At 39.1% G+C, this 16,652-nt stretch overlaps 1 protein-coding gene across 2 annotated transcripts in view; it reads right to left on the minus strand.

Annotated features, from left to right (window-relative positions):
- Nucleotides 1-233: 233 nt before the first annotated feature.
- Nucleotides 234-16,652, minus strand: part of prkcbb (protein kinase C, beta b) — a 132,213-nt gene continuing 115,794 nt past the window's right edge. Inside the window, exon 17 of one of the 2 annotated variants that reach the window (XM_084434652.1) lies at nt 234-2,308. In XM_084434652.1, coding sequence (XP_084290778.1) covers nt 2,150-2,308 — 159 coding nt within the window. In that variant the 3' untranslated portion in view covers nt 234-2,149. Of the gene's footprint in view, nt 2,309-9,304; nt 11,824-16,652 lie in introns of those variants that run through there. The other variant, XM_084434651.1, reaches the window with a different exon arrangement.

The following is a 16,652-nucleotide window of genomic DNA, read 5'->3' on the forward strand; positions in this document are numbered from 1 at the left end:
GAATGTTGAATTTGTTTTAATGTTATTTTGATTATATAGTATTTAATAATATAATACAAGAAAACCCATTGGATATTACATAAAATTTATCACTAAATATTAGGAAAAATATTATCATAGATATAAGGAAATGATAAACACATCCTCAGACTACAACAATTCGAAAGACTGTTGTAGTCAACACACATGCACACACATATCATCCACACAGAAACCAGACAAAAGCAGTTTTACACTGAATATCTGTATTATAAATAGAACATATTACATATTCTCTCATAAGTACATCAATAAGTTATAACTTTAATGATTTACCTTGCATCTCACTCAGTATCTATGTGTTTGTGGCTTCCGAGACCTCGCATCCTTTATCCTTTATCCCTGATCCCTGGAGCTGACCTCGGAGTCATAAACTATTCGGCTGGCAATTAAGAGGACACTCTGTGCCTTTAAGCCTGCGAAAGTTTACCTCTAAATCACTTCGCGTTCACCTCACGCTCCACGGTGTCAACTGATATATGCTTTTTATTTCTCTTTTTGATAATTGCCCGATCGATACGCGGCGGCTTAACTTTCTACGGAGCGAACGGGTTTGCATTACGGGTGCATTATGGGATAGCGCAACCGGGCAGCCACACAGTGAGTATAAAATGAAGGCTATCACTTAGCCCAATCAAAACACTGCAACTATTCACCTCACAGAGACGGCACCGCTACACACACAGCACTAAAGAGGTGAGGATCTGTACAAGAGCGGGCAGAACAGATCAATCCAGCTCCGCTTATTCAAGAGTGAGAACCCTATCGATTTATGTGTATATAATCTCAAAGTCATTTTCATTAGAGGTTTCATCAAGTACATTTTAGACAAATGAATATGTTTACATACTTAAAAAAAATCAAATAAAAAAAACCCTGAAGATGATGCATGGGACAAATTATAAGCCATTAATGTGTAATGATAATAAATCCAAACATGCAAAACCTTATCAACGGAATGCCTTTATCTTTTAAATGAACGAGAAGGTAGCTAAGAAATAGGCCTACATGTCCTTTCAGAAAGTGCTTAGTTACATTATATACACAAAGCCTATGAGTCATCAGTGCACATAGGTGGCGGACTTGAATCACATTGCTATACACGACTGATCTAGACCAAGTGTTCGGAAATGCAAGTATGATTTTTGCAAGTATGAGTCTTTTCGCCTGAATGATAGATATATCCAAAAGTATTATGCCTAGAGGATAAACAAACTATTGCAATCATGCAAATTAAGCATTTGAAATCACAAGGATGATGACGTCCTTTGAAAAATGGCACATTGTGTTTCCTACAAGGTGCATAGATACACAGCTATTTGAATTCTGTATTGCAAGACGGCGTCGACTGCGTTTGATATATCCGGCTATTTCTAATCCTTGTCCTCAAGGATACTGAAATATGAACTAGTAGCTTTACAAATCGTCACTCTCCCCAAACCCAGTAATATGAATCCTTCCTGAAATAAAGTGTTTTATGAATGATAATGACATTTTCACTTTGCAACCATCTTGATATCTTTGTCTTTCTTGTTCATGTTTTCTCTTTCTTGACACTTCTGCCAGGATTCAGCACTTTGCAGAGGCTGCATGGGATCGCCGGCTCAAGTCATGTGTGAAAGGTAATAATATTTTGATATAATGGGTTTAAGCCAGTGAATTAAACATTAGCTCAGCTCAAATAGAGACCAAACAGGGGGAAAAATAATGAACCGCAAATAAATAATTGAAGGCGGCATTGTTGTTTTTCAAATTGCTCACTCGGGGTTAGTCGTGTTTGTTCCTCGTTTGTTGCATAGGCCGCGTTTACCATTGTATAAACACCAACACAGAATGCAATCTCGCAAAGCTGCGGGGCTACCGGCTCCCCTGAAAGTGTGAAAGGAAGAGGGAAACGGTTGACTTATGGTGAGACAGATTAGTTGAATTCTGGCTTCATGGGAACTTGTCTGAATACCGCACAGCTATATACTGAGATGGTCAACCTGAGCCCTTTGGTAAAATCCTGTTACAGTAATATGAGTGAGCTTTCACGACCCTGAGCATACATGTCACACACATACAGGCAGACAGAGATACATGGCCAGCAGTCTCTGGTGCGTATGCTCGATTAACCCTGAGTGGGAATGACATACTCCGGGTTGGTGTAGGAGAACCCCAGGAACTCGTCCTGGTCCAGATTCATGATAAACAGCTTGTCGGTGGGCGTGAGCTCCACAGCCATTTTAGTGAACTCTCGGTCAAAGTTGCAGGTATCTCGGCTGTTTCGCTAGAAAAAAGAGAAAGGAAACGCGTGTTAGCTCTATTTAGAAAATAATATATACCTTCAAAATCCTCAGCTCTTAAAAGGATAGTTCACTCAAAAATCTCAGTTCTGTCATTATACACTCAACCTCATGTTGTTCCAAACCTGTATACTTTTATTTTTGTTCCAGTGAAACACAAAGGAAGACATTTTTGTGGAATCTTAACTCAGAAAAAAAAAAAAAAGCACTATAAAAGAAATATGACTCATGTTTTCAAAGTCTAATAGGTTTGCTCGATGCACTGATGGAAATTGAAGTTTTGATTCTGTGAAAATCTTCTGTATCTTGATCACAAATCAAATGTGATGCCTATGCTGCAGGTTGGATATCAGTAACATCAACCGTCATTATTGTTATTGTGTGACTTTTTTTTGTGTTAACATTTTTAAGCTTAACAGCACATGGTCACTACAAACTGGTGTATGGCAAAATAAATCTACTCCAAAGTTTACAGTTGCTAAGCGAAAGAGGTCTCTTTTGCTCACCAAAGTTGCATTTATTTAATCAAAAACAGTAAAAACAGCAATAATGTTTGTCATGTTAACCTTCAGAAATCATTATAATATGCTGATTTGCTAGGGGTGGTATAATGCCCTTTTCACAAGATTGAAATAAGTCTCTGATGTCCCCAGAGTGTGTATGTGAAGTTTTAGCTCAAAATACCCCACAGATATTTTTATATAGCATGTTAAAATTGTCACTTTTTGAGGGTGAGCAAAAACGCATCGTTTTTTGTGTCTGTCCCTTTAAATGCAAATGAGCTGCTGCTCCCAGCACAGGGGGCGGAACTACAACAGCTTGTGTCCTGAAATTTTCAAAAACTTTTAGCCTTTTATGTTCAAACCAGAGTCAGACAAAGATGGAGAGACTCAAGAGTAAGTGACAACATGTAGACAACATTTCTGAATGGTTAGTTGATGAATTTATGTAGCTTATGTGTAGGTATCTTCTAGTCATTGATTAGCACATTCTGTCATGATAATCTATAAATCGCGTTCCCGGGGACAGGGTTTATGTACATTTTAGGGTTTGTGATGTCACTAACCCTGGAGGAATGTCGTGTAGTCCCTACCAGCCGTTTGTTGTAGTCCTTAAAAAGCAATTTCTTTAAAAGAAATGATCTCCCTTTGCTTTGAACTTTGAGCAACGTGACTTTGCAGATGTTGTTTATGCTCAAACAGCAACATTACACACTACTTAAAGTAAAATTTTTTAAATCATAATCAACCACTTCACTTCAAGTTTCTTGAAAAATGTGAAAACCGTGAAACATTTTTTCAAGGATTCTCGATTCAAAGATTCTTTATTCTAATGAACAAAAGAAATGCATATTTGAAATAGGAATCAGTTTCATGTGTCCTTGCTGAGTAAAAGTATTGCTTTCTTTCAAAAAATGTTTTAAAAAATTTATAAAGTATATAAATATTTAGTATGAAAAAACAGCATAGAGCTTTGGATCAAAATGAGGATGAGTAAATAATGACAGAATGTTAATTTCTGGGTGAACCGTCCCTTGAAAATCCACAATTATCCACATTAAATTGGAAGCTGATGGAAAACCGACTCTAGGCAGAAGCCCAGCTGTGTTAAAGGCTGAAGAAGAAGTGTGTGCCGAAGAAGAAGGGATTCCACTTCAGGAGAAGACACTATAACACACAAGCACTTAAAAAGACGCCCAGGCCACTGATGAGACTCATATCTCACTGACAGTCCCCATCCAGATCTGCTGTGGCAGACGCTCGCTGCATTGACACACTGTGCGGTACTGTTTCTTTTATGAAATGCTAAAGCGTAGGCACGGCTGGCTTTTCTCTTTTACTCCATATCCCTCTGCCTCTCTCTGCGAGAGGAGTCTAAATGAAAGGGGCAGACGGTTTGTTAGGCCCACAGGCCTGTTCTTACTGGGAGAATTCCTCTCCTACTGCTGCTGTGGCCTTGTGTGCCAGCGTGCCCGAGGGAAGAGCCAGCCTGGCTCAGAGGACACACACACACACACACACACACACACACACACACACACACACACACATTCAAACACATACTGAGTGGGAGGATGGAGAGGGAAAGAAGACAGAGTAAATGAAAGAAAGAAAGGGGGAGGGGGATGTGGGGGCAAGGTGGGTTAGACTAAGCTAGAAAGGGATAGAGGGAATGTGACAGAAGGTGTGAGAGAGTGGGAAAGATGGAGGGGATGGAGAGAAAAAAACAGAGTGAAGGAGAGAGGACTGGGCCTTCTCTGGGGCTAGACATTGTTAATGCACTGCTTGGCAATGTAAATCCATGAAGGCAAAGGAAACGCTGGCGTGGGGGGAGGGCCGCGCTCAATATGCTGAGCATCAGTGGAGCAAGAAGCTTCGGCAACGCAAATACTGCAAAACGTTTCAATGCACAAATTCACTCAAAGTGCTAAGCTATGTTGTCTTGTAGAAATATGTTTGATAGAGGGTAGTGGGGCTTTCATCTCAAATTATAGTAAAAAAAAAAAAAAAACATATTCCTGAATGAACGCCATTACATTATTGTGTCCAATGAGTCAATATGCAAGCTGGTTTCTTCCTCAGAGTAAAATATAAAAAAAACAAAACAAAAAAAACCCTAATAAATAAATAATAGTAAATGTGACTGTCTCATACTGTACTTGCAACTTTATAACTCACAATTGGTATTTTTGTTCTCATAATTGCATTGTTACATCTGACTATTGTGGCTGTTTCTCATGCCTTCATGTCTCACTATTGTAATTTTGACTTCATATCTTACAGATGTGTCTATTTCTCATAATTACGCCTTCAAAATGATAAAAGTTATTATTTTCTGCCACTTTTTATCCGTTATTTATCAAAAAATTGTTTTCACAAGTCTTCACAAAGAAACCCCTGAAAATTTGAGTAATTAAAGGGATAGTTCACCTAAAAATGTTTATTCTGTCATTAATTACTCACCCTCATGTCGTTCCAAAACCGTAAGATCATCTTCGGAACACAAATTATACTTTTTTTGTGCGACGAGAATATTTTTGTGCGCCAACAATAACAACTTTATTCAACAATTTCTTCTCTTCCGTATCAGTCTCCTACACGTTCACGAGAGCACCACGGCGCGTGGTGATGACGCAGGAGCTGGCGTTCTGACAAATGACAAGTATTCTCGTCGCTTCATAAAATTAAAGTTGAACCACTGTAGTCACATGGACTATTTTAACCATGTCTTTCCTTCCTTTCTAGGCCTTCAAAGTGTTAATTAAATAGCTGTCAATGGAGCTCCCCCTGAGCCATCGGATTTCACCAAAAATATCTTAATTTGTGTTCCGAAGATGAACGAAGGTCTTACGAGTTTGGAACAACACGAGGGTGAGTAATTACTGACAGAATTTAAATTTTTGGGTGAACTATCCCTTTAACATGGTTGTTTATCAGGTGATCCCTTTAAAATGCCATTCACAGCTATAAAATGATTGAAATACACTATGTAAAATTAGAATAATGTGCAAAATCATTAACTATTTTCATTATCATTAATTAATTAAAGACTTTTCATGGAGATATTTCAACCATGACAACTCTCAGAAATAGTTTTAGCATGTTATTGAATATGGCAATGTTAACGGATTTGGTCTCTATGTCTCTATAGACAGATTATAGATATATTGTCTATATTATAGATCACTTTATAGATGTTATATTATACAGTAGATGTTTCACTTTGACTTGCACAACACTGCAAGTACAATTTCGCTTAGTCATTCTGTTTTTTACTCGGAATTAAGTTTTTCTATTTTTATTTTTCTCTGTCTATTTTAATTACTCTGAGGCAGAAACGTGGCTTCCTTAAGTCAACATGACCCTAGTTAGTGTATGATCCTGGTTGTATTTTGATTGATGCATCAGTACACGTTATTCAGATTTTTTTTAAAAATCTTTGTAATGGTGATTTATTAAAGCTCTTATTCTGAAACGACACTCCTTTTTTGTCAATACTACAAGCCCCTTTCACACATACAGTCTTTACCTGTAAATTACCGGTAAGATATCATGTGTGACCTTTTCAAAAATACTGGTAAATTGGTTCTGGCAATTTACTAACAAGGAAGTTGTAACATTACCAGTAAATTACCGGTAATGTGCTCTGTGTGAACGCAGAATGAAGATTACCAGTATGAACGCGCTGATGTAAAAAGTCTGCTTTGGGCCAATCAAAGTTCTCCGCTCTGTGTACAGTAAGCTTTTTAACTGTTTTTCTATTTAAATATGAGCTAGATGATCATCTTTGACCATTGCGCCACATCTCACAGTTTTTTTAACGTGTCACGCTGGAGACAGCATGACAGATTCATCAGCATTGTGCCTCTGCATTTGGATACTATTATGTGCGTCTCGTGTTTTTAAGAGCAAAAGCGCGTTCTGTTTGATCATTCCCTAACGCCTGAATTTACTGGTATTTTTGGTACTGATGTGTGAATGGTCTCTTACCAGTAAAAAGCCAGAACACCATTGCTTGTGTGGACAGCATATTTGTGTATTTACTGGTAAAGTCATACTGATAATTGTATGGTAATTTACTGGGATTGCTGTGTAAAAGGGGCTATAATGCTGCTATTCCACCATTTTTCCTGTCAAATATCCTGTTATACTTAAAAAAAAAAAAAAAATATGCCTGTCTTGGAAAAACAATGCTATTCATTTCTTATTTCCACCTAAATAATTCAGCTTTCTGGTCAATGGTGGGCCTGAGGGAATTGTGGGAAGTGCAAAATATTTTAAAGGTAGCATGGCGCTCAGTTTTAAAGCAAATATTCAGTACATTTGAAGACAACAAACCAACAATGACAAAGCAGTGTTATCTCTTTTTTCAAGGCATTGAACATACAGTAGCACTTTAAAATGACAAAGAACAGGGACAAGTCGCTTTTAGGTGAGGAAGACAGAGAGAGGGATGAGAGTGCCGTCAAAGCACAGCAAAAAGGATTTACAAACAACCAGGATCACAGACGCAGAGAATACATATGACTGCAAATATTGGTATGCAGATCACATCAAACAAGAGAAAACTGGAAGAGAGACAGTCCAGAAGAGCTTTTGAGATCTCCTGGCACCTTACACATGGATAAAAACAGCTCCAGACAGGAAGAATACAGTGGACAGGAGGAAGAGATATAATACAACAACAGAAGCACATTTCCTACCTTATGTCCATTTGCTGGTTCAAGCACACCACAGCACAGCGAAGCACACAAGCCACAACTCCAGAGTGATGGCCACTAGATTACCTGAGCTCTCAAGAGCCAAACAGTTCAAAGGTAAATGGCACTGGGCATTGGCATGGAAACCTCAGGACTGGGGGGGTCAATGCAGGCTTGATTCTGAATGGCTAGTTTTAATTCTAACCATCCAACATAACCTTGAGATTTAATTATTCGATAGATGATAAAATAAAATAGTAGAATTACTGTTGTAATGATCCATGTAAAAGTGTTATATACAGATAATATACAGATAACAAAACTCATGCATCCACGTTTAGATACCTAAATTGGCAAATGACCTTTGTGTTTTGTTAGCATGGGTGTAGCACTGGGTACCAGGAACTGAAAAAAATGCTGTAAATTGTAAACATCAGAATGGATATAACAGATCAAAAAGCATAAAAAGAACATCCAACAAAATATTTGATATCCTGAACCGTCACTAAATGATAAATGACTCTAATTAGAGATGAATGATGGTCCAAAATGGTCTCAGTTGACAGGAACATCCATGCTAGCTTGCCATGCTGATGCAGGCCAGTGCCATTCTGTGTTGATTAGATACAGGTCTGTTTGACAAGATGAGATTAGCACGGGCACACTGAGCAGTTCAGTTCCCATAAACAGGCTATGATGCTCGTGGACATATAAGATAGTGGTGGATGACAGCAGAACAAGGGACGTCGGCACATTGAGAATACCAGGATGAGACGTTTGTACTTCAGCAGATCTGAATTTATCGCCCGTGGTTTCATACAGATATATAGCAAAGATAGGGTTCAAGATGCATGCTGTACCAAAAGCCCCGAAGGGAAAGATAATAAAAAAAAAAATTCTCTTGGGAAGGAGAGAAAAGACGAGAGACAACCCCCCCCCCCCCCTCCCCTCCCCTCCCCAAATCCAAGGTGCTCATTTTGCCAGGCTTTAATTCCAATCGTGATTCTGTAATTTCGTGCGATACTAAGGCACAGAGCTTTCTATAAAGGAGCGGATTAGCGCCGAGCTGATGTCAGCGCAAGAAGAGAACAGCAGTATCAAACGCTGACCTGTTTTCAGCTGATAAGCCGCACACACTTCGTGCTAACCAACTCATTTAATTTGAGGCTGCGACATTCAGAATTAATTAACACTCTTATGTGGAGCGCCAGACTCAACTGTGTACCGCATATATGTATAAACAGCAAGTTTGAAAGATCTCTAGGACCCCCATGCTGGTTTTTATGGTGGCATTTATGCAAGCAGGCCACATTATACTGTATGTTGTTGGCAGCACCAACAACAGCACCAATATTCACAATACAAATTTGCAGCATGATTAATATGGCATATAAAGCGTCTCTCTAGTTTTCAACCACCCCTATGTATGTTCTTTCCATATGTCATTGGCTGAATGGTGGTGGAACAGGATGAAATGTTCTCATGTTAAGTGGCAGGCATGAAATATGCAGAGCTTAGCGTGGGCACATGCTGCATACCGTCCAAGTTGGTTTTATACAGCGATGCTCCGAGCAAACTGACAAGACTTTCTCTGCCAAGCAGTTCAGAAACACATACAAATAATGCTTTATGTGATAGAATAAAATGTCACATCGGGGTCTTAGAACGGAAAACAGTCATTTGTGTTTCCAGAGGTCATATTTACAGGCACAGTGTCATTTCAAGGTTATAGGCTACACACTCAAAATTGCAATGAGGGAAACAACGCAAAACCAAACAATGGCTATTGATGTTTCAGTTTTATTTCAATGTATACTTGCGTTTTGTTTGTGGAAAATACTTTGGCACAAGAAAAGCATTGAGGATGTATGAAGCAAAGCACACAGAAAGGTCAAGTACACTCGCTAAAACACTCGTCTTATATGTCTATTAAGCTGAATCAGTTCTCAGTAATGCATGCACAAAGCTTCTTTAGTCTATGCACATGTTATGGTATAGAAAACACAAAAAAAATCCCCCCTTTTTATTTTATTTTTTATCTACAATACTGACCACATAGAATTCATAACATTTAATAACATTTGACACATTTTATACATTTTATTTGCTTATTTTAAGACACTTAAAAAAATATCAAAGTCCTACGCTGCACTGCTCGCTGTATTGTTTGGCAGTAATGACAAATGCACTTTTTTTTGTTGTTGTTGTCCTTTGTTTATGTTTTAAACAAAAGTATCTTATCCCACAAAAGACCATTTTCTACAACATTATCTGGAAACCTTCTCATGTGAGAAACCATTTTAGAGAGATTATCCCTTCCCTGAAATCCTATGATGAAGATATGATATGAAGCCCCAGTGGTTTCCAATAAAAGCCACTGGCCGCTAGTCAGCACGGATAACCGCTCAGGGAACTCTGATGTCTGAGAGGATCTGACCCATTTCTGTGGATGTGTGGCTCTTGTGGCCTTTCCAGTTCCATTTAGTGATACGGTATCTGTTCCACACAGGGACTTTGCTGCTGTTACCGCTGACATGAACAGTGCTCGTGTTTCTAGACCAACTGTCGTATCTGAGCAGTCACCATGCTAAATTAGGGCACTGTATTAAAACGCTGACCAGCCCCCGTTGGACCCATTAACACAATGTCAGATAGCTTCATCGGACCCCTATTGTTGGTGCTTATGAGCAATGTTTACACGCTCAAAATGTTTTATTTTCAAAGCTACTCTGTTTAATGGTGCTGCAAATTATTCGGCGTCTTTATATCCTGTTCTTCTCAACTTTGTCTTTGATGCTCAATATTATGTTGCACGCAACTGTTGTGGTATTCCTTCAGTGTTTTCACATACCAAGTTTCAGCATATTATCACGCGGCGGGTCTCTATTGACAAGCTTCAAGATGGAATCGTTCAAGCGAAACAAAGCTATATCAATGCGTCCCAACTAGACTAATTTGCTCATACACAAGCTCTTCAATGAAATCCAGGGTATCATTTTAAATATTACCCATGGCTGACTACTCATCCTTTTGTCATTGTAAACCCCAATGATGTTGAAAAATGGTTTTTGGAGATTCTAGATCGTACCCATTAAAAACATTCATATCTAACCTAGGGGTCAGCAATATACGGCCGATGGGTCTTTTAAAAGTTATTGGCTACAGCACTAGTTCTTTTCTGATATTAGCACTTGTTCTCTCATCCTACCTCAATCTGTAATTGTCTCTAGCAGGAGGTAGTTGATATTTAATATGCCTGTCAAATACCTCTCGATAAAATCCGGCTGACCTTTAAGCAGAAGTCAAGTGTTAAACAAGGAAGAGCCAACGGGAACCATCACAGGAGTCATGCTTCCTGTACAAGGGTGAGTGTTTTCTGATGGTGTGAGATGATCAGGCAAAAAAGCAGATCACTACCACAATCAGGCACATCCATAAAGCTCTACTGGCCTGTACATACACGCAAACAGGGTACAGGCATCCTAAAAAAGTATTTTACTCATGCTTAAAAAAAGAAAAGAAAAAAGGTTTGGTAAATTTCTGTTATCTACTAGTCTGTACAATGCAAGTCAGAGATTGGGGTGCACTATAGAGGAAACTAACGTCATATGTATCATAAAAGTTCAGGCAAAACTAAATCATCATGCAAAAACCTTTTGACTTTGCATTCTTTTTGAAACAAGCAAAGTATCACTGTCACAGACTGGATAAGGAGAGCGAGGCTAGCCATTATGCATCTCGTATGTGATTCATGCACCCATAGTGCAAATGGCTGAATCTGAACACCTACGGTGCTGCAACAGACACATCTGAGGGTAGGTTAGAAGAGAGCTATGCAATACACGCCACATTCAGGAAAACTGTAGAGTACAAATAGAATAAAGACAAAGGCCTTTAGATTCAAATGTTCCTCCAGCCTGGATACATTCAATGGGATGCTGTGAAAGCCGCAGCCACCTTTAGGCTAATCTACAGATATTGAAGTTTCGCATGCATATGTATATAGATGGTTTAGTTTCGATGCATGGCTGTTTATATACATACACGTGGCCGTTTCACGGAGTGTATGGTACATAAACATGAGGAGGTTTGATGAAGAGGGGGTTTGATGGAGGGTTGGGTTAGTTTTGGGGGTCGCCCTTAACTCTGGGCTTCCATGGCAAGGTATTCTGGGTTTATGAAGGAAAAGCCCTCAAACTCGTCTTGGTCGAGGTTCATGATGACCTCCTGGTCTGGAGGGGTGAGAACCGGTGGATGGCGGGTGAAAAAGCGGTCAAAGTTCTCTGCATCCCGGCCACACTGCAGGAGGGAGAGAAGAACAAGAGAGGCATGTAATGGATGAGGGGATGATGAACATGGTCATAAAAGACAGAAGCAGAAAGTAAAAGAGAGAACAAATAAAAGTATGAGAATGGATGTGAATGTTAGGGGTGTGACAGGTACGGCAGGTTACTGAATAGCAATTCTGGATACATATCCTGTTAAACAGACCAGCATAATGCTTTGTTTACCCCCCAAAAATGAGAAGTCTGTCATAATTTACCATTCATGTCATTCCAAAACTGTATAACTGAATATCTTGCTAAAAAAAAAAAAAAAAAGTCTTACAAGTGGTCTATACAACGTACGGCTCTATATTTCAAAAATTTGAAGCCACGCGATCATATGATAGCTAAAGACACAGACCAAAACTTTATTTGAAAATTTTGCTGGAAATCTTAACAACTGCCCTAATAATGATGTCTGATTCACACATAAATTATAATTTCAGACAGATATTGTATTTGTTTTAAAGGACACTAGAGAATTTACATGCTTTCAAGTTCACCTAAATTATTTGTTTGCAGTGGTTAAAAGCTCAATGGAAGATAAAATTATCAGTGAATAATGTCTTCAATCTGTATCACCAGAAGCCATATGAAATATAGTGCATTAGTCGTATTAATTCTTTTTATGGCACTTTCACATTTTTTTCTTCTATGTTCCATAGAAGAAAGTCAAAATTTGGAACAACATGAGGGTAAATAAATGATGACAGAGCTGCAATTTTTTGGGACTATTGACCAGCATGGTAATTCATATTACTCGTATTTGGGAAGCCTGAATCTGGTCTTTCCACCAGGGTATTGGGTGTAACTTGGAGAATATGAATGCATGGAGGTGTGTGTGAGACCTTTACACTCATACTGATACAGAAATATGTTCCAGATGTTAATGGCGTGTTAGGGTGTCATTCATGATGCTTTTGAAAACGACAACAACAACAACAACAGTGAAAACAATAACAACAGCATTAATGCCATCGCCAACACATACGCTTCAGTTCAAATGTCAGCTTTTGAAATTCCAATGTTCTATTGCACTTCCATTGACATTTAAATAGCTCGCTCATCATAAGGGTAAGAAACAGGTGAGTCCACACAAGCAAATCTGTAAATGAGAATGAAATTGCTCGCACACATACGGACCTCTTTTCGTGGAGAGCATCGATCAGCGGCAAAACTCACCTTTTAAAGCACAGTCATGTAATATTCATGAACAGCAAGCAAAGTCAAACCAACAGAACCTTCCAAACCTGGCCAGTTCTCTACCTCTGGCCCATGATGATGTATCTCTGCATTCTCTCCTTTGGCAAACAATACTGTAGGTGCAGCCACATTGAAAGAGAGGAAAAATCTGGCAAGTGGTGAATATTATTGCTGTGGAGCTGAGACAGCTCACAGTATGATGCATATCACAATCCATGTGTTACTGTTCTACATATGCATTATTTATAAAAACATATTGTGACTCCATACTTTGTGCCATAGCCTACTATAATACTACACAGTCATTAGTGGAGAGCCAACGCTAACACTGTAGATCAGATATGATGCGTATGGATAAAATACAGACCCACAGCACAGGACAAATTCACAAGCTTTCGACTTCACAGGAGTTCATCATTTCCACCAATCAGAGTGAAGACCTTGCTAAAGTCTATAAGGGGCTCTGCTTCTAATGAGCACAATGTGTGGGCAATCAACTTTGGGTCCATTCACCACAGCTCCTTCAAAATGAAAGCAACTTACTTACACTTTTTTAAAAACAGGAAACGATATACTTTTACTTACTAGTAACAATATCTATTTTTTTTTCCAATTTTTCCATGTTTTCAATGCTGCATTACATTTAGAGAACTCATTTTTAGCATAACAAGAATTTGCCTAAAGTGGATGGTGAAATCATGAGCTGGTATTCACTCAAAAGAACAGCACTTATTTTGCAACATTATAAATAACTTTACTGTCACTTTTGACCAATTTAACGCATTCTTGATAAATACAATTATTCATTTATTTTAATTCATATTATAATAGTGTTGCACAGAAAAGTTTATAATCCATCACTGCATGATTAAGGTCTACAAAAAGCACTTAAAATGATCATCTATCACATTCTCAAATGCAGTATTTACCTGAATTCGAGGTAAACAGAAGCATTAGTAAGACTAAAATCCTTCAAATAAATACCCCCTTGCCACTAGGCAGCCCAACAAAAGCTTGAGCCTTTAAAAGCCCCATTTCATACAGCAAGAAATGACCTAATTTTCTTGACTGTACCATTAGCCCAGAATCCTTAGCTTGGACCTGGCAGCTAACACAATAGCTTTAGATGTGGCTCTGCATTTTCAGCAAGAGGGATCTGACCACCATGTGAATGATTTACAACCAATACATCTTAAATAAGACAGAGACGCAACCAAAGCTCAGACTTTCTTGGCAAGTCCACCCACCACTTCTAAATGCTAAACAGTCACACACACACACACACACACACACACACACACACACACAGAATGACAGACAGTGAGAGCACTGAGGCATAACATCTGTGTGTGGGAACCATTAAATCACCTCGCGCAGCATCTGTGTACCTCTGCATTCAGAAGCCCCTCTAATTTAAACTCAATTAATGGTCCGATGTAGCAGCCACCTGACCTCGGCCACCCCGCTGCAGATGCATTAGAGTTTCCGAACGCAATCACAGGAGGCTGCGACTCATGGATCTGCCCACTCACCGCCATATACTCCGTGCCACCCAGGCGAGTGAACCCACAGAGAGTCGAACGACCTGCATCTCATCCACCCCTGAATATTGAGGCAAAAGCTTTTCGGTGTCCTCTTAAAACCACCTGTCTACAGTCATTAGCATCAGGGGGGCACATCCACTGTGAACAGTCCCTGCTATTAAAGACACACGTGACAAGTGGCTTGTCCGAAGACCGCTGTGTTAAACACAGCCCATTTACAACTATTTCTCTCTCTCTCTCACACACGCATCCATACTTTCCCTGTCGTCCTCTCTCTGGCACACACATATCTCTGAATGACTGCTGCACACTGGGATAAAGGGAGAGGGAATGAAAGGAGAATAACATTATTTAAAGCAAAAGCTACAGAGAATCGGGCTCACACAACCCATAGTTCTCACTTCTGTCTACAACATGCTCTCCAACTTTCACTCCGGGCAAGCCTTGTTCAAAAGACCATTGCTGGACCTCAGCATGAGATGATGGTGTTTCCACAGTGTCTTCTCAAGCTGCTTTTATCCATAGCCATTTACAGTAAAATTATTACAGTGACAGTCTTAACCTGAGGTTATGCACTCACGCTATTGTATCTATACGGAGACATACCAAGTTTCAGTAAAAACAGTAATATTGTGAAATATTATTGACCAAAACATTAACTGTGAATAGCTGTTTTCTATTATACTATATTTTAAAATGTAATTTATCCTGTGATTGCAAAGCTGATTTACATTACTCTAGTCTTCAGTTTCACATGATCCTTCAGAAATCATTCTAATATGTTGATTTGCTGCAAGAAACATTTATTATTATTATTATTATCAATGTTGAAAACAGTTGTGCTACTTAATATTGTTGTGGAAACCGTGATAGATTTTTTCAGGATTCTTTGATCAATTGAAAGTTCAAAGAACAACTTTTATTTGAAATAGAAATCTGTAAATGTATAAATATCTTCATTGTCGCCTTAGATCAATTTAATGCGTCTAATTAATGACCCCAAACGTATATTATAAACATTACTTTATGAATTGTTTAAACAAAATGTTCCCAATCATCCACAAAACTACCCTAAACAGTTAGACACACAAAACAAACCTTAATATAAACTAAAACTAAATTATATTTGAATTGGAAAAACAAGTGTTGGTTAATAAGGAATATCCATCTAATTGAATCTAAAACAAATGTTTTAGAATTAGAGGTGGGAAAGCTGGCTGTGCAATTTGGGTTTGGAATAGGTCTCCCAGAAATAGTCATATTATCATTCAAGATTATGAATAATCACTGATGTCCTGCCATAACTTGGTCATTGTCATTTTTGGGGCTCAACTGCATCCGTTCTCATTCACTTTCACTGTACGGTGCAAAATGGTTAGTTTATATACCTTCTTTTGTGTGAACTATCCCTTTAACCAGAGAGATGTATTAATGCATTCACAATGCTTGACATCAAGCTTCACCATTTAACTGATGATGATCACCAAAACCAGCACCAGTATTAACTTGCATAAACAGTATCAACCTGACAGTATCAGCAAGACATTTCATAATGAATCTGTCACTCTCCTCGCCTGGCTTTGATCCCTATTCACCTCCACCCATCATTCCTTTATTCCAGCAGGAGCAGAGCATGACGGACAGTGTGTGTCAATGAAAGGGTGAGACTAAGGTGACCGTGTCCAATCTGCACCGACATAGAGAAGGTGCGAGTGACATACAGGAAGTGAGAGTGAGCAGCGCTGGCAGCAACGAGACTGTCAGCGTTCAGAGAGCCGCCCTCCCGTGGCTGGCACACGCGTGCTATCACTGCCAGTCTTGTACCACGTAGGCAACAACAGTCCATCTGCTGCAGAAACAGCCAGAGGCGTTCCACCTAGAGCTGGCTAGCATCCCAAACAACAAATCAATAGTCACTTCTCACCTGCCGCCAGATAATTCAACAGCACCAGCAGAGAAATGAAGAGCTCCGTATGGAGGCCGTCCCCTCGTTCTGCTCCAAACCTGAGCTGTAAAGTCACTCTGAGTGTCTCGCATCACCTGGGTGCGATTCCCT

This window comes from Rutilus rutilus (assembly GCF_951802725.1).
Source record: "Rutilus rutilus genome assembly, chromosome: 1".
NCBI classification, from domain to species: domain Eukaryota; kingdom Metazoa; phylum Chordata; class Actinopteri; order Cypriniformes; family Leuciscidae; genus Rutilus; species Rutilus rutilus.